The 19,638-nt window shown below is 37.0% G+C and overlaps 2 protein-coding genes and 2 pseudogenes across 2 annotated transcripts; 1 reads left to right on the top strand and 3 right to left on the bottom strand.

The window, feature by feature from the left end:
* Positions 1–223: 223 nt before the first annotated feature.
* Positions 224–1,057, bottom strand: LOC145106134 (uncharacterized). Its single transcript, XM_079043165.1, has one exon. The coding sequence runs from the start codon at positions 1,055–1,057 to the stop codon at positions 224–226; it is 834 nt and encodes a 277-aa protein (XP_078899291.1).
* Positions 1,058–8,782: 7,725 nt separating this feature from the next.
* Positions 8,783–11,277, top strand: LOC145108556 (subtilisin-like protease SBT1.7 pseudogene; annotated as a pseudogene).
* A 3,371-nt stretch (positions 11,278–14,648) lies between these two features.
* LOC145106133 (putative mitochondrial protein AtMg00820 pseudogene) lies at positions 14,649–15,074 on the bottom strand (annotated as a pseudogene).
* A 3,591-nt stretch (positions 15,075–18,665) lies between these two features.
* On the bottom strand, positions 18,666–19,271 carry LOC145106132 (uncharacterized). The gene has a single exon (XM_079043163.1). The coding sequence runs from the start codon at positions 19,269–19,271 to the stop codon at positions 18,666–18,668; it is 606 nt and encodes a 201-aa protein (XP_078899289.1).
* Between the last annotated feature and the right edge of the window lie 367 nt (positions 19,272–19,638).

Raw genomic sequence — 19,638 nt, 5'->3', positions numbered from 1 at the left:
CTTGAAGAGACATAGTGTTGAATGCTTGAGGTAATGATGTGGGCTGATCCGTTGGTTACGGGTATTGAAAATACTGCCATCTGGGTGGGAGAGAAGCGAGTTGTCCAGCATTGGGTTGTCCGGCAGTAAGCAGCGCTTGTTGGGCTAGAGCTGCAGTAGGCCACGTAATAGTGGGCTGTTGAGATGTAGGAGTCCGCTGAAAAGACCAAGGGGCCATCGTGGGCTATGGCAGGAGGCCACCTTGAGGTGGAGATGACATGGGCCATGCGAAGAATCCACCCCCCCAAGCACCAGGAGGATGAAAAACACCACTGTTCCGATTGAATCGGCCACCCCGACCACCGTTGTTCCGGCCACCAGTGCAACCGCCACATCCACGAGAATTGCGACCGCCACCCCTGCCACTGAGAGAGGATCCATGAGTGGAATTATTGGAGGGTGGAGGCTGATGTTCGGTGTTAAGAATCATCGGTGCAGATGAGTTGTCAAGGTGCGGAGTCGGTACAATCCTGTTTTGATCTTTGATCATGGCACGTTCTTCCAAAGTGAGCATGGATCGCATCTCCAACCATCTTGGAAAAGTTTTTTGATGGCATATGGTCGTGACAATGTGAGCAAAATTTGGAGACAATCCATTTAGGGTATGGAAAAGGTTTTTGATGGCCAGGTTTCGAAGTTCATCATCTAATTCCAAAGCTTTATTTTCTTTATTTTCGTGAAAAAGATCCTCAATGGCTTTCCATACTTCGACTGCTGTAGCATCAGGGATAAGAATAGCTTGCAGAACCAACTGAGATAAAGTGCCATACAACCATTGTTTGACAATATTGTCAACAGTCTTCCATAAAGGGTCATTAGATGATTTGGAAGTGGAGGAACCATCAAGATGATCAAAAACCGAGTATCCAACACAGTGGGTTTTGAAGAGTTCTTTCCAGGAATCATAGTTCATACGATCGAGATCAAGGAGAAGAGGAACATATGATTTTATGTTGGTAATACCGTAAATCTTGTCAGAAGGGCCGCTTGGAGGAGTAGACGTATCTGTGTCCGACATGATGAAGCAGAACGAAAACAGCAAGAAGCAGAACAGGGAGCTAGGTAGAGGGTGAAGTTTGGATCGACGATATTAGGGTTAGCTGAAAAAGCCAAATACCATGTTGAGTCGTATTTTTCCCATGAAAATCCTTTCCAGCCTTTGCAATACAATAAATACAATAATACATGTATGGGCCTTGTATCAATATATGGGATGTACAATAAATATATGGACTATACATAATAAAATAAATATACGCTAACATGTTGTGACCTCCAGGGGCGGATCCCTTTAAGGGCCAGGAGGGGCCATGGCCCCCCCGTTTTTTTGCCTTCTAATACCCAAAAAAAAAAGTTGTTATAATGTTGGCCCCTTATGATTTTTAGATAAACACTACAGTTGGCCCCTCACGATTTTCAAAAGGATAACAAGAGAAGATCATGTATTCATTATAACATCCCTTCACGATATTTGCACTAAAAAATTTGACAAAAATAAACTAGTAAATAACAATATGTTACAATTAATGAGATAAAATTGGAAGAAAAGTAGGAAGAGAGAAGTTGTAGAAATTAGAAAAATATAAGATTGTCAAACGGATCAAAGAATAAAGAAAATATCTTTAAAAATTAAAAGAAGACTAAGTGAAAGACAAGGAAGAAGACCCCCTTCCACCGGAGAATTGATGCTAGCAGCGGAGAGCAACGACCCTTCCCTATCTCACATTTCCAGTAGTGTTGCTTCACCCACTCACCCCCACTGCAACATGTATGCATTCTTCTTCGTTAGTGGTTGTATTCCTTTAATCCTTTTGCTTTTGAGGACTAGACTTGTGTTGTTTATATTTATTTTCTTTTGTCTGTTGTTATGTTTAGATGAACACAGAACACGCAATGTCAGAATATAGTCACTATGACCTTAGGCTTTAGGCTTTAGGATCTCCCATGAGCGTGTGTGTCTTAGTGTTTATTATATTTGTTGATAATGGGATTTGTAAATTGTAATATTGGTAAAATTACTAAGGTCTCCCAAAGTGCATCCTACAACCCAAAAACAATTGATTTTATCTTTTTTTTTCTTTTATACCTTTTCTCTAGATGCTAATTTTTAGTTAATGTTATGATTTGTGTTTTATTATTTAATTAGTTTTTAGTAGAAACTTTTATAAGTGTAATATTTTACTCAATTGTATAATTTATATTACTATATTTATATTATTGATTCCTATTAAGTTTCAAAATTATATAAAGAATATATATATATATATATATATATATATATATATATATATATATATACGGCCCCCTTCTTCTATTGTTTGTGTTCCGCCCCTGGTGACCTCACAGATTACATCCGGCGTAGGAGCACATCCTTAGAACAGATGGTCTGAGCTAACGTCGCTTGCAATATTTGTTTCTTTGGTAAATTACATATAATAGATTTTCCTGTTGATTATTGAAAAGTTAAGTACTATCTTTATAATGATTATTAATTATTACGATGACGGTTTAGGGATAATGCTCCATGCCTCCACTGCTCCACATTACCGATATGCTTCCTTTGTCACACCTTCGATGAACCCAACAATCAATGGCAAATGTGAGAAAAGGTTTTATTGTATCATAGTCCTTTTTACAAATACCAAAAAGATGTGATCCTCTTGAAACACAAAGTAATTCTTCATGGTAAATTTTAATGAATAACTTTTCTTAATACATATACATATGACTTAAGAATCTCCTTAGTACTAGTTCCGGTGGGCCTGATTGTGTACCTAAACCATATATGATTAGCTTTCAACTTTATGAGTGGTGGTGTAAATGTTCTTTATGATTACATGCTTTTATTTATTATCAACAGTTTAAATGTTTTACAAAATGAAAGCATGTGGTGTTTAAGGTACGAAAAACATGTTTTGATGGGCCCTAGAGTTATTATATTCTACAGAATACACATATACCAGCCGCTTTAGGCGATAAAAGATTAGGTGTAGGCCTTCAATACATTTTTAAAAGGGTATCCTTGAAACAAATTTCTACATATTTGTATATATTATGTTTCTTAAAGTATAGCATAAGTTCATTCAATGATTGATACGACTCCTATAAATAAAAGAGTAAATTACACGAATGGTCTCTATAGTTTAGGGTAATTTGCACGTTTGGTCCCTAAGTTAATTTTTTAACTCGGAAGGCCCCTACTAGGGATGAGCATATGGACCGGGGAACCGGCCGGAACAGGTACCGGAACCGGAACCCGATGGAACCGTTCGGGCCGGAACCAGGACAATATTCTTGTGGATTCTTGGAACCGGAAACCGGTAGGAATCGGAACCGATAGAACCGACAAAAATCGAAACCGTTTGTTGCTATTTATCGAGGACCGGTTCCAACATTGAAGACACGGCAAGAACCTGTAGGAACGGGGAACCGGTAGAACCGGCTGTCCGGTTCGGTTCTTAATTTCGGCCGACTTCGGTTCCCGGGCCGGTTCCAACCGGGTCGGTTCCTTTGCTCATCCCTAGTCCCTATTGTTTGTTTTTGTTACGCGTTTGGTCCCTTTCTTACCTAAAAAGACTATTTTGCACTTAATTTTTAATTTATTTAAATAAACACACCCCCAACACCACCCCATTACCTTACCTTACCTACCTCACAATTTTTCCATATTTAAATAATAGTCTTTTTAGTTAAAATAGGGACCAAGTGCGTAACAAAAACAAACTATAGGGACCAAGCGTGTAACAAAAACAAACAGTGGGGACCTTCCGAGTTAAAAAACAAGTTAGGGACCAAACGTGCAAATTGCCCAAAACCATAGGGACCATTCGTGTAACTTACTCTAAATAAAAAGAAGCATGAACATTTACTACAATTTTAGAATTGCACTTATAAAATGTTCAAAGCAAATGATACCAAAATCAAACATACTATATGTTAGCGATTATGCAAAAAGTATATTTAAAAAAAAAATAGTGACAGTCGATTCCAAACCCATCTCAGGCCTGTAAGATGAAAATAGAACACTATTTTTTTTTTTATTTGTACGTATTTATCTTATAAAATCTTTTCGAAACACTAAACATTATAAAAAAGCTTAGCGAGAAGCTAGTAAAAAAATTACAAAGTAATATCCAAAGAGGGTTATGCAACCACAAAATCCAATTGACTTCTAGTTTATGGTTTCTACAAAGAACCGAGCAAAAGAAAAGAAAAAATATATAAATAAAATAAAATAAAAAATAAATAAAATAAAATAAAAAATAAAAATTCAAACATATTAGACTTGCGAAACTTGTTGGAGCCAGCCACACACCGTACCATTACGGTACCTCCAACGGACTTCATATCGTCATCATACAAATAGCTTCCAAGACTGATTCATATTAGACATAGGCCGATTATCACCCCAAAAAATAAGTTTGAGGTCAATCGAAACTGAGGAATAAGTAAGTTCACCCATCGACCTAGTTTGCACCTCAACATCACACGACAAAAACAAATGAGGCTTATCTTCAATCTCAGCATCACAAGAAGGGCATATAAAACAATCCAAGTCAATACTCCTATTAGTCAAATTACTTCTAGTAGGGATCCGATTTTGTAAAACCCTCCAAGTCAAAATGATTCTTTTTTTGTTTTTCGAGACGTAAGTATTCCATCTTGTCTTTTGCATACTAGGGCCCAACATAAGATCATCAATATGAAATCAAGTATAGCTAATTAAAAAAAATATCTCTTAGTATCTAAGTTCAACACCATTTGATCTAAAGCTACCACCCGACCCATGCAAAGCTTTTATCACTTTTAGTCCCTTAACTTTCAGAAGATATGAAAGAGAAAGATACAAGAGCGATTTAGGGTTTTCTCTAAACGAGAAGATAAGTGATAAGAAAAAACTAATCAACGTTATGTATTTATACTCCAAAAAGTCCGCGTCTAGCCCTAAGAGAAAGCAATCAACCATCCGGCTAGTGATGGCAAAAAAACCCCATACCCGATGGGAAACCCGAAACCCGCACCCGTTTTAACTTGGGAATCCCCAAGTTGACAGGGGATGAGGATTCCCCGAATAAAAAAGTGGGGATGGGGATACCCCTAATCCCCAACCCTAGATCCGCCCCCGATATATATTAATATATAAAACATATATTTATAGTACAATTTATAATATATAAAACTTGATCCAAGTAACCTAACTCATTAGCAATTACTTGGTTGAAATAAATTTTTTTTCTATTATCTAATTTAAACTTATGTATAATTTTTTTTCTATCCGTTTTATCTATTTTACTTTAAATGTCAATCTGATAATATTTTTATACTTTATTTTTCATGTATTTATTTAAATTTGGTAGAAAATTTGTTTATATTTTTATGCAATCAATGGATACTTTTATATTTTGTAAAATATTTAAACTTATGCTGGTAAAATTAAAATTTAAAGTTTTTCTTTACGTAAAAGTTTTCATATTAAAAGAGGAAAAGAAATCCCCGATTCCCCGTTGGGGATCCCCAGTCCCGTTGGGGGTGGGGATAGGGTTTTTTTATATTCCCCGATGGGGATGGGGATGGAGATTGCAATGAGAATACGGGGATGGGGATGGGGATTGGGTCCCCTGTATTCCCCGCCCCCGTTGCCATCTCTACATCCGGCTCCCTCTTACACCATTCATCCAACTTTAGCTCTTCACATTCCATAATTTCCACTTTAGTCCCTTCACTTTATAATAGTATTCAAATTTGCACCAAACTGAAACAGGTTACCAATCATAGCTATGTAGTTATAATTTATTTTATATACATTTGCAACCTATTGGTTTTCTACAACCAGGTTACCAATCAGTAATTTTCCAAGTACCATTTCTATTTAACGCTTCAATTTCGTCATTCATTGCGCTTATCCGATTTTCATCATTTTTAACATCCTAAAAACATGGTTCAACAAATTTATTCAATTTTGAAACAAAACAAAACATTTCATGTTTTAAAGATGCATATCCAATAACTTTTTCAATCCCAAACTTGTGTTTTCCCATAATTATGTAATCACTCAGTTTCGCTAATAGTTTTCTCTTACGAATAAACCTCCTAGGGCCTGTATCGTGGGACATACTAATAATATCACAACTCAAAGGAAATGTTTTTTCAACACTACTAGAAAACATGGGGTTTTCCTACAGAAAATAGCTACGGAAAATTTTCGTAGCTAATTAGCTACAGGATGGCTACGGATCAGCTACAGAATGGGACGCCCTAATTTAGCAACGTAATAGCTATGGAATAGCTACAGAATAGCTACGGATGTTAGTCTGTAGCTATTTCGTAGCTCATTAGCTACGTAATGGCTACGGAATAGCTACAGATACAAATCCGTAGCTATTCTGTAGCTAATTAGCTACGGAATAGTTATAGCTTAACGACGGAAGAAAATAGCTACAGAATAGCTACGAAATAGCGACTGATTTATAATTTCCATATTATTATTATTATTCCCATTATTATTATTTTTCATTAGTCAACTCTTAAATTTTTTTTTGGATCATTTTTTCTTACATATTTAAGACACGAACAATTAAAAATCATACTAATAATACTATTAATAATAATATTTCTAAACATCATAATAATATATAATAACTGTAACAAACGTGTTTAACACACAAACAAACGATTAAACGAAAAAAAACTACATTTAACACATCAATAAGATGAAATAATTTATGTTTAATTTATAAATAATGAGAAATGATTATAATAAAGGGAAATATGTATGTATGTATGTGTATATGTATTTATGAATTTATGTATGTATGTATGTATGTATGTGTATGTATGTGTATGTGTATTTATGAATTTATGTATGTATGTATGTATGTATGTATGTATATATATGTGTATGTATGTGAATGTGGGTGTGTATGTAAATGTATGTGTGTATGTGTATGTGTGTATGTATATGTATGTGTATGTGTGTATTTGAATGTGTATGTGTATGTGTATGCATGTGTGTGTATTTGAATGTGTATGTAAGTACGGATTTTTCTTATTTTCGATTTTTCTAACGGAAAGCACATTCCGTAGCTAATTAGCTACGGACTAGCTATGGAATGGAATGTATCAAACTTGGTATTAGGGACGTTTTTTGGTGTATTTTATATGGACGCTTTTTAAAGGATTACGTGATACGATTAGATCGAATAAGCCTTTCTGGAATAAATACTCGGCCGCTTGTGAACCCTCGGGTGTATTTGGGACAAATGTGAATTGAATGTGGTATTTGACAAAAAATTGAAAATTTTTAAATTTAAATTTTTTTTTTTTAAATAAAACGAAGTTAGCTACGGAATAGCTACGGATTTCAATAGCTATTTAGCTCCGTAGCTGTTCCGTAGCTATTTAGTTCCGTAGCTATTCCGTAGCTATCTAGTTCCGTAACTATTCCATAGGAAATCCGTAGCTATTTATTTCCGTAGCTATTCCGTAGCTATAGTAGCTACGGAAAATTCCGTAGCTATTCCGTAACGATTGTATAGCTAATCCGTAGCTATAATTTAGCCACGGGCCATTATGCTACAGCCAATTTTCCATAGCAATTCCGTAGCTATCCGCTTATAGCTACGGATTGTGCTGTAGCTATTGCACCAATTTTCTAGTGCAATGTATTGGATTCCCTCGCTTACTTAAGAATGTATAAGATCATGTCCTTCCATCACCTTAGGGACAATGGTTGTCCACAACATAGCTTCTTTGATCACCATGGGTGATACTTTTTTTTTCTGAATATTGAGTCATAAATTTCTCTCGAGTCAATATCATTCTTTTTGATAATTTTCGAATATCAATATCTTCCTTTATTCTTGTAGCAGTTGACGTCAATAGGATATTATTATGAATAAATTCATAAATTATGGTAATTAACATTTATTACCTAATGTTTATAAAATATGCTCCTTTTAGTCTTTTACATAGTTTTCAAGTCTCTTTAAGACACGTATCAAAAGATATGGTTTTTGCTTTATTTATCTGCATTACTTATATTGGAAGATGAATCATTCCCATCGACTCATTTCAACTTTTAAATACTTGTTAAAAGCTTTTTGCGATAGTGCTTTCCTCCGATAAAGTGATCCTTCATCGTCTACTAAAGCGATAACATATTAGTTGTACAGAAACGCACCAAGAACCTTTTTGGCTTTTCCATGAATTATCAGACAGGAAACAATAAGAAATACAACCACGTCTACATATAAGTACGTATTCTGTACATTTACACTGCGTTTGTTATATATAAATAAATTATAATACTATTTTTAACGAGGATGACAGACATTTTAAAAAAATTTGTCTCATTGATATCAATATCAGTTGTTTTCAATCAAATACAGTATATGGTATATGGCATGGCCATCATGGTTGTCATCTTGGACAACAAACGAGTTCTTAGCTACTCATCTTAAATCATAAATTCATAATAAGCGACTCCTTATATTTCCATAGTATCTATGTTGCTTTCGACAAGTTTAATAATTTGATCGAACAATTAACATCGTATTAAATACCGGCAGCCACTACCGGTACCCACTAATAACAAATAAGATTCCTTTCCAGAGACTTTTAACAAATAGCAACAGCAAACTCACTGATTACGAGTCAAATCACTTCTCGTAGGTCCCATCACTTCAAATCCTAGATAGCAACAACGTACCCATGCATACCCCATATATATAGTAGCCAACACCACTTAAATTCCATCATTCCCCACTTACCCTCATAAGTCATACCAAATGAACCCCAGGGTGATTCTCCTGATGGCGGTAACAGTGGCGGTTTGCCACCGCTACACGGCGGCAAACACCAACCAGGAACGGAAAACATACATCGTTCACATGGACAAAATGGTGATGCCGCCGGAATATTCCGACCACCGGAACTGGTACGCAACATCTATGGAATCGGTTTCCGAGTTGCCGGAAATGTTGTATACGTATGAAAACGTCATCCACGGGTTCTCCACCCGGCTCACGGTTGAACAAGCGAAATTACTTGAGAAAAAACACGGTGTTTTATCGGTTAAAGAAGAGCTTATATACAAGCTTCACACCACCCGGTCGCCGGAGTTTCTTGGACTTGCAGGGAGAGAGACGATGTTTTCCGGGCTGGGCTCCGGCGGTGATGTGATGATTGGGGTGGTGGACACCGGTGTCTGGCCCGGAAGTAAAAGCTTAGACGACACTGGGTTCGGCCCGATTCCGGCGTGGTGGAAAGGCGAGTGTAAGAATGGTACGGGCTTTGGTGCATCAAACTGTAATAAGAAACTGATTGGGGCAACGTTCTTTTCGATGGCATATGAAGCCACATATGGGCCGATTGATGAAACAATAGAATCGCGGTCTGCGATGGATGATGATGGACACGGGACCCACACTGCGACTACAGCCGCTGGTTCGACGGTGACCGGAGCAAGTCTTTTTGGGTTCGCGAAAGGGACGGCTCGTGGGATGGCTCCGAATGCCAGGCTGGCGGTTTATAAAGCGTGTTGGCTCGGTGGTTGTTTCGGGAGCGATATACTGGCGGCAATAGAAAAGGCGATCGCGGATCGTGTCCATGTTTTATCACTTTCGATTGGCGGCTCGCTTGCTGATTACACCAATGACGTGGTGGCTTATGGCGCGTTCAAGGCGGTTTCCCGTGGGATATTTGTAGCATGTTCCGCCGGAAACAGCGGGCCCGGCCCGTTTGGTTTATCGAATGTCGCGCCATGGATAGCTACGGTTGGTGCTGGAACCCTCGACCGTGAATTTCCGGCGTATGTTGTTCTTGGAAACGGGAAGAAATTCCGGGGAGTATCGCTTTATAGTGGAAAACCGTTACCGGAATCCGTGGTTCCGATTGTTTACGCCGGAAATATCAGTAACACCACCGGGAACTTATGTCTCCCGGGTACGTTGCCACGGGGAAGAGCCATCGGAAAAATTGTGATGTGTGAACGTGGCGGGAATTCACGGGTGCAGAAGGGGATGGTGGTGAAGGCAGCCGGTGGTCTTGGAATGATTCTGGCGAACTCCGATACGTTTGGGGAGGACCTGGTGGCTGACGCCCATTTGATCCCAACCGCCGCCATCGGTTACCGAGGTGGTGAGGCAATAAAAAGCTATATACTTTCAAATGATAATCCAACGGCTACAATTGCATCCGGAGTAACTGAATTACACATCCAACCGTCACCCGTAGTTGCAGCTTTCAGTTCCCGGGGCCCGAACCCGCTCACCCCTGAAATCCTGAAACCGGATTTCATCGCACCAGGGGTGAATATTCTAGCCGGTTGGACCGGTAAAACCGGTCCAACCGGCTTAACAGAAGACACGCGACGTGTCGAATACAACATCGTGTCCGGGACATCGATGTCGTGTCCCCACGTAAGCGGGTTAGCCGCTTTACTGAAAACGGCTCACCCAGCGTGGACACCAGCAGAAATAAAATCAGCACTTATGACCACAGCTTATAGCGCATACAAAAACGGTGAAGGGCTGAAGGATATTGCAACCGGAAACCCATCGACCCTATTTGACCATGGTTCGGGCCATGTCGACCCGGTTCGAGCCATGGACCCTGGTCTGGTCTATGACGCCTCACCTAACGACTATTTGGGCTTTCTTTGCGCTTTGAATTATAGTTCAAATGCCATTAAAATGTTTGGAGGTGGAAGTTTCACATGTAGAAAGAAATACAGGGTGGAAGATCTTAACTACCCGTCTTTTGCAGTTCCTTTGCTGACGGATTCCGGCGAAGGTGGTGGTGTCGGGGGTGGTCCGACCACCGTTAAGTACACCAGGACTCTGAAAAATGTGGGGACTCCGGCGACTTATAAGGTTTCGGTATGGTCAAAGGTGGCGGCAGTCAAGATTACGGTTGACCCAGAAGAGCTAATTTTCACGAAGCAAGGTGAGAAAAAGGTGTATACTGTGACATTTACAGCTAGTTCCATGCAATCGGGGACTACTGGATCTGGTCAGCTAAAGTGGTCTGGAGGAAAATATGTTGTGAGTAGTCCTATAGCTTTCAGTTGGGTATGATTACTGTAAAGAAATATAAGAATGTTGTTATTAACTTATTATGCATAAGAAAATGATAGGTACATTGGTATTATGTTTAAAGAAATTTAATTACGGGTAAAAAAAGAAATTACATTTTACAACATTGTAAGGAAGACGTATAAAGTTTGCTCATTATCATTCATTGCATATATTTGTAACGTTTTCTTTATACAAAAGTAAAAAGGGATCAAGATTCATGAGGCAGAGCTATTAGTGAGCTGCGGTGTTTAGCTTCTTTTTAACTTAATCGACTTGATGAGAAGTATATATGTTTGTAAAAGGGAGGCTTTGGCAGTTCATTTCTACTTTTTTTACATTTTTTATTCCATTTCCCTAAAGTTTCTCAAAACATCATTTATCCGGTACTTACTAGAAATCAACAAATATAGACACACAAACACATCCAGATAGAAATTAGAAGAAAAAGATGATAAAAAAAGACACATTTAAGTTCATCTGGTTTATGCACATGGGATAAGGACATATGTACACACAAGTGTCGAAACAACAGAGTGTTAAAGGTGAAACAACATAAGTTTCTAATAATGAGTGAAGCTAGTGTGACTAGAGGCATGTTCATGGATGGAGTTGGTGAAATTAGGTTAAGGTGGGGTTTAATATGGTCAATGTCCTTTTTTCTTATCTTTATTAGTAACATTAAATTGTGAGCGCATTGTTATTATGGGTAAACAAATGTATGTATTTTGCTATATTTTACAAGTTTTAAGTTTCATATTTTTTATAGAGAAAATTTTGTAAGTACTTTGCTATTTTGGGTAGATAAGCATATGCAGTTACCCAACACTTAATTTATGAGTGAGCGCCTCCATATAATACCATAACCCATATAAAAGCATCTCCAATCATCAACCTTGTGCATATTTTTTTGCTTTGACACATCATCTTTTCACTAATTTTATCAAGAAAAATGATATTGATTTAAACTTTCTCCAATCATTGATCACTTTTAAAAGTTTTTTTTTTAAATTAACTAATTTACCCCATCCTTGTGAAATATTTTACAATACACAAAATTAAAATAAATACAATTAAATCCAGAGTTGATATTTCGCTTTTATCTTGTGACAATACATTACGTATATAATTAGAAAAACAAAAAACAATAAAAATATTATGTAACCATTACGAATTTAATATTCAATATTGGAGATCAAAGTGAAAAAACAAATAAATCAAAAATAATAAAGCTTTAAAGGGTAGATATAATAAGAGGAGTAAAATAGAATATTATTGAACAAAAAGGACTACTTGTACAAAACAGGAAACGTTATTTTATTTTTGCCGACATGTTCATGAATTTAATTATTTAAAAATATGAAAAATGAAGATCATGATCAGAATGAAAAAGATGAGTAAATGAAGACAAGTAATCAGCTATAATAAATAATTTTAAGAGAAACTATTTGATAATTAAAAAAAATTACACTTCAACTGTAAAAACTAATTAAAAATGAATTAAAAATATCGTCTCATTAAAATCCATTTTCTCATATTTAAAGCCATGACTGTGTTTTTCAAACCATATATATACACCTAAATGTAAGCTTTGAAAGTACAATAAACAATCTGAGTACAAGTGTTCCATGTGAATGCCACATTAAGCCGAACCTATGTCACATCAATAACAATTGGTTTCCTAATATGGCCCAAAAATATGTATTTTCCAAACTATAGACCATTTTTTATACGTTTTAAAAGCATGATCCTAAAATATTAACTCATATAAAGTATGTTTCATTCTATGCTATTTTCCCAAAAGCTAATAAGCATACAAATTATCGACAATTTTGTTTCTAAAAGTACTATTCTAGACATCTAACTAGAAACATAGGTTTTATGATTGGGTAAATAATTAAGTGCAAAGATAAAAGTTTTAACATACGTGAGACCCACTTGTATACAGTAGGTAACTAGTATGAATATCCATTCCTTTTATCACTTTATAGTTAGCTTAGCTAGTTTTAATTTTACAAAATACTTGAAAAATATCATATGTATAGCTAGTTCATAATCTAAAAACGAGATAGTGTTTAATCATTTTTAGCCTCTAGATTCAAAGTTTATGTTGTACATTAATAAATTTAGAGAAGTAAAACGTGTTTTCATTATTTTCAATCAATTTACACAGGAGAGTATATAACCAAGATCTGAACTCTAAACTGAAATCCTAGAATTCAGTAAACATTTAAAGATGATAACTATTGGATAAATAAAGATAACTATAGGCTAGATAAAGATAATAACTATCCTTAATCGTAATACTCCCTCTCAAGTTGGAGTGTGTAAGTCATGAACACCCAACTTGTCACGTAGAAATTTGAATCGATCTGCACCAAGAACCTTAGTGAAAATATCGGCAACCTGAAAATTAGAACGTATAGAAAAAGTTTTGATCTCTCCACTGTTTACCCTTTCTCGCACAAAATAACAGTCCATCTCAACGTGTTTTGTTCGTTCGTGATAAACTGGATTAGTTGCAATGTGTCTAGCTGCTTCATTGTCACACATAAGAGGAGTTGAGCCACTTTGCACAACATCCAAATCTTGAAGAAGCCACCTGAGCCACAAAATTTCACATATAGTACTTGCCATCGACCTATATTCTGCTTCCGCTGAAGATCTAGACACTACTGTTTGCTTTTTCGTCCTCTAGGAAACTGGTGATCCTCCAAGAATAATGAAATATCCCGTGCATGACCTTCTAGTGGTTAGACAGCTTAACCAACTAGCATCACAATAGGCCACAAGATCTAAAGAACCTGCTGAAGGAAGATATAAACCTTGACCTGGTGTACCTTTCAAATACCGAAGAACTCTGTGAGCAGCATCCATATGTGATTTTCTAGGATTGCTCAAGAATTGACTTAGTTGGTTCACTGCAAATGTTATATCAGGTCGAGTAACTGTGAGGTAAAGTAGACGTCCCACCAATCTTCTATAACGTGAAGCATCAACTTTTGGGCTTTCATCATCTTTTCTTAGCTTAACATTTTGTTCCATTGGAAAATTGCTAGGCTTGCTTGCAGAAACACCACAATCTTCTAGAATGTCAAGAGTGTATTTTCTTTGACTTATTACGAAACCTTCCTTTGACCGAGCAACTTCAATACCAAGAAAATATTTGAGAGGACCCAAATCTTTAATGCTAAACCTGTTCTGGAAATGATTTTTCACTTCATTGATTTTATTGATGTCATTTCCCATTAACAGTACATCATCAACATATATGAGAGCAACAATATGAACAGATCACATCCTAAATATGAACATAGAATGGTCTGCCTTACTTTGTAGAAAGCCTATCTCCATAAGAGCTTTTGTAAACTTTTGGTACCAATTCCTTGAAGCTTGACGTAGACCATAGATAGACTTGTGTAATTTACATACCCGATTTTCAACATTTTCACGAAAACCTTGAGGCACCTTCATGTAAACGTCTTCTTCTAGATCACCATGCAAGAAGGCGTTATTTACGTCCATCTGGTGTACTTCTCATTCTTTCTTTGCAGCAACAACCAAGGCACATCTAACAGTCACAAGCTTAGCTACTGGGGCAAAAGTTTCATGAAAATCAATACCTTCTATTTGAGTGTAACCTTTTGCTACCAACCGAGCTTTGAACCTTTCTATTTCTCCATTTGGTTTATATTTAATCTTATAAACCCATTTTGAGTCAATGGCTTTCTTTCCCTTTGGAAGTTCCATTAAGGACCAAGTGTCATTTTCTTCAAGCGCGGTAATCTCTCTTTTCATTGCCTCTATCCATCTTGGATCTTTCATGGCTTGGGAGAAATCTCTTGGTTCATTGTTTGAAGTTATTGCTGCTAAGAACGCTCGATGTGCTTTTGAAAATTTATCATAAGAAACAAATTGAGAGAGAGGATATGTTGGGTAATCTTGATGGGTTAAGTTGTTCATGGGTACGGATTCGAATGGGTCGCTCCAGTTTCCTTATCCACAAGTTGAATAATCAGGACTTGGTCTAATGAAAGACCTGGTTTGGTGGAGCTTCAATAAACGTGGACTTAGTAGTCCTATGTTTGTGGTTTTAGCTGATAGTTCTCCTTTTTCATAGCATGTTTATTATTATAAATAGAGTAGGGTTTATCTTCTAGGGTGTAGGACGTGTATGTATGTATTTTCTGTTTTCATGAATGAGTAATACACAGAAAATTGTGCTATCTTCAGATTGCATATTGCTTCTTTTACTTTGAGTATTAGTGCATGTTTGATCTTGTGTAGAGAATGTTCCAACAATTGGTATCAGAGCACCCAGGTTCACACCTGGTTCTCAGCAAGAAGGAGAGGATGAAAGCAAGAAGTTTGGTGATAGGAGGATCAATTGATCTGTAGCAAGAAAGTAAGCAGTAAGCATGAAGAAAGGCTGCACAGCAGCAAATTAGAAAGAAAGAAAGAAAGAAAGAAAGAAAGAAAAGAAGAAAGAAAGAAAGAAAGAAAGAAAGAAGAAAGAAAGAAAGAAAGAAAGAAGAAAGAAGAAAGGAGAAAGAAGAAAGATAGAAAGATAGAAAGAAAAAAGAAAAAAGAAAGAAGAAAGAAGAAAGATAGAAAGAAAGAAAGAAAGAAGAAAGAAGAAAGAATGAAAGCAAGCAAGAAGTCCGATCATGTTTGTTAATCAGAAGAAAGATGCAGGAGCAGTTTTTTTGTTGTTTGTTAGCAGGTAAGAAAGAAGAAGCAAGCAGCAAGTGATTAACAAGCAGGAGAGGGCCGGTTGCAAGCAAGATAGCAAGCATGTAGCCTGTAGCACGTAGCAGACAAGAAAGAAAGCAAGAAAGAAAGCAAGCAGTAAGGGTGATCAAAAGAAAGAATGAAAGCAACTAAGCAAGTAGCAGGTTGGTTACTCCTGTTGATCAGAAGAAAGTAGCAGGAGTAGAAGGGTGTTGTATGTTAGCAAGAAAGAAAGAAGAAGCATGCAACAAGAGCAAGAACCGACTTTGTTGTGGTGAAGAAACGGGTGAAGAAGCATCAACATTACGGGGGTGAATGTTGGGTAATCTTGATGGGTTAAGTAGTTCATGGGTACAGATTCGAATGGGTCGCTCCAGTTTCCTTATCCACAAGTTGAATAATCAGGACTTGGTCTAATGAAAGACCTGGTTTGGTGGAGCTTCAATAAATGTGGACTTAGTAGTCATATGTTTGTGGTTTTAGCTGATAGTTCTCCTTTTTCATAGCATGTTTATTATTATAAATAGAGTAGGGTTTATCTTCTAGGGTGTAGGATGTGTATGTATGTATTTTCTGTTTTCATGAATGAGTAATACACAGAAAATTGTCCTATCTTCAGATTGCATGTTCCTTCTTTTATTGTGAGTATTAGTGCATGTTTGATCTTGTGTAGAGAATGTTCCAACAGGATATACCAGATTATTAGCAGATGCAGAAGAACCTGAAGAGGGGATGGGCGTAGAGCTATCAAGTGATGGTGGTAACTCAATCACGAATTCTTCCAAGTGTTTGGGCTTTGACCGTATGCGAGTGCCATGTCTGATTCCCGTTTCTTGGTCTATTTGCACATGTGTGTTATTATTTCTAGTGGTGGTAGGTGCAGTGGAATTTAATGGTTGTGGTTCAACGATTTGAGGGTTATCACTATCACTTGTCCCACCATTCCCATCTAATTCTTCAACTGGGACTTCAACATCTTCTTGTATATTATCCAACGCATCAACCAGGTGATCATTTGCTATCACCTTATGTCCTTCATAGTCTTCTCCAAAAGGAAACTTACTTACAATGAAAGTAACACTACGAGTAACATGTATTCTTTGATCTTTCAAGTCATAAAGTTTGTACCCTTTTTGACCCATTGGATACCCTATGAAAATGCAAGGTCTCCCTCTCTCACCAAATTTATCGTGTTTTCCCAATGTGTTATATGCGTAAGCTAAGCAACCAAAAACCCGTAGATGTTCATACGTGGGCGATTTCCCAAGAAGAATTTCGTGTGGAGTTTTATTTTCTAGGACTGGAGTCGGCAACTTGTTTATTATATATGCTGCGGTTAGTATACAATCACCCTAAAATTCTATTGGAAGTGAGGCTTGGAATCGCAATGCTCTTCCCATTTCTAATAAATGTCAGTGTTTTCTCTCTACAACGTCATTTTGTTGTGACGTGTATGGACATGAGGTTTCTAGTAGTATGCCTTTGTCCTTGTAAAACTCAAGCATGAAACTAGACCTAAATTCTGATCCATTATCTGTTCTTATTCTTTTGATGTTCTTGTTAAATTGTGTTACTATCAACTTATAAAACGTGACTAGTAGCTGAGCAGCATCAGACTTATTTTTCAACAAATACACCCACACTCCACGGCTATAATCATCGACTATTGATAAAAAATAATGAGCACCATCAAGAGAAGCATATTTATATCTACCCCATATATCAACATGTATCAAATCAAAACATTCTTTTGTTTTTGAGAAACTTATTGGAAAAGGAAGTCTAGTTTGTTTTGCTCGTATACAAGAATCACAAAATTGACTGCAAGTACCTACATCTCCTATTTGTTGTATCTTACAAAGTACTCCCTCTGAAGTATGACCAAGTCTTCTATGCCAAACATCATATTTTCTTAGAACCGCCATTGCAGCTTTCTTTCTTTTCATCGGCTGTAAGTAGTAAAGCCCATCACGCTCCTTACCCATCCCAATCAGGTTCTTCGAATGTAAGTCCTGTATGTAACATAGGTCGGGTAAAAACGTTAATGAGCAACCTAAATCACAAGTTATTTTGCTAACTGAAAGTAAATTACAGTTAAAATCTGGTACATTCAACACATTTTTCAATTTGAGGTCTGGTGATATTTGTATATCACTAATTCCTTTGACTGTTACTAGCTTTCCATTAGGTATAGAAACAGAATTGTTGTTTCTCTTATTATTCATGGTTTTTGACCACTTTGTAAGATGAGTTATGTGGTCACTGACACCCGAATCAATGATCCAATTGTCTAGTCTTTCGACCTTACCAGTCATGTTGGCTGTGGGATTGATCTTTTGATCACTTAGTGTTGCTGTTTTTAGAAGTTGAAGAAGCTTTTCATAGTCTTCTTTAGCAAGAATCGGCGATTGTTGTGAGGTTTCTCCGGTAACAGTAGCAGCCCGTGGTTGTTGTTGTCGAGTCTTACCTGATTGATTCTTGCTTGTTGTAGACTTGACAGACCACCAATCAGGATAACCTATTAATTCGAAACACCCTTCAAGTGTGTGTCCAGTTTTATGACAATGTGAACACCATCTATCGTCATTCTTTCCATTCTTGCTTCTTTCCTCCTTCTTGTTCAAGTTACTTGAAGAGTTCCCTTTGACCCCAATTTTTGGAGCTGTTTTGTTGTTGGTGTAGAAAGCAGCAACTTCTCCCATTACACTTCGAGAAGCACCAATCTTTTTCTGCTGTTCATCTTAACTTAGTAGATGATATGCATTGTTTAGTGTTGGTAGAGGATCGGTACTCAGAATTTGTGTCCTTAGGGCACCATATTCTTCATTGAGTCCCATTAAAAAGGTCATACAAGCGCTCCTTTTCCCTCGATCTTGCAATCTCTTTTGTGATTTCACACTTGCAACATTGGCAGGTGCATGTTGGTAACGGGGTAATTGATTGTACTTCATCCCAAATTCCTCTCAGCTTTGTGTAATAACCTGATATCGTCATATTTTCTTGGCGGATTGTGGTTATTGTTCTTCTTAGTTCATATGCTCTTGGAGCATTCTCTCTTCCAAATCTTTCTTCAAGGTCCAGCCAAATATCACGAGCAGTAGCAGCGTATTTTACACTGCTCTTAATCTCCTTTTCCATAGCTCTAACAAGCCAACCTCTTACCATGGCATTACATCTTTTCCCGTTCATCAAATCAGCAGATCCTTCTTCTGGCATGGGGAGGGAATTGTCAATGAATCCAACCTTGTTCTTGGCAAACAAGGCATTCATCATCTCATTCTTCCAATCACTGTAGTTACCATCATGGAGAAGATTCTCTCCAACGAAGTTTAATCCAGGGTGATCAGCAGAGGTGAGAAAATAGGGTGACGACACATCGATTGTCTTCCCTGTGGGTGGTGGTGGTGTCGAACCTTCGCCAACAACCATCGTTCAAACAAAGCTAGGTTTGAGTTCCCAGACTTTGCTCTGATACCATAATAAATTTAGAGAAGTATAACGTGTTTTCATTATTTTCAATCAATTTACACAGGAGAATATATAACCAAGATCTGAACTCTAAACTTAAATCCTAGAATCCAGTAAACATTTAAACATGATAACTATTGGATAAATAAAGATAACTATAGGCTAGATAAAGATAATAACTATCCTTAATCGTAATATGCAACCGATGAAAAGAATAAAGAAGAGAGCCCTGCACTAAAAAAAAAAAAAAGTTGATCATTTTTCTAGAATGACTAGTTCGCGTGTTAAAAGGAAACAAGTAGATTTGTTTTTTTATTTTGAATTGATT

This window comes from Lactuca virosa, chromosome 4, assembly GCF_052849685.1.
Source record: "Lactuca virosa cultivar CGN04683 chromosome 4, Lactuca_virosa_CGN04683_v6, whole genome shotgun sequence".
NCBI lineage: Eukaryota > Viridiplantae > Streptophyta > Magnoliopsida > Asterales > Asteraceae > Lactuca > Lactuca virosa.
This window is presented reverse-complemented; position numbering and strand designations above follow the sequence as displayed.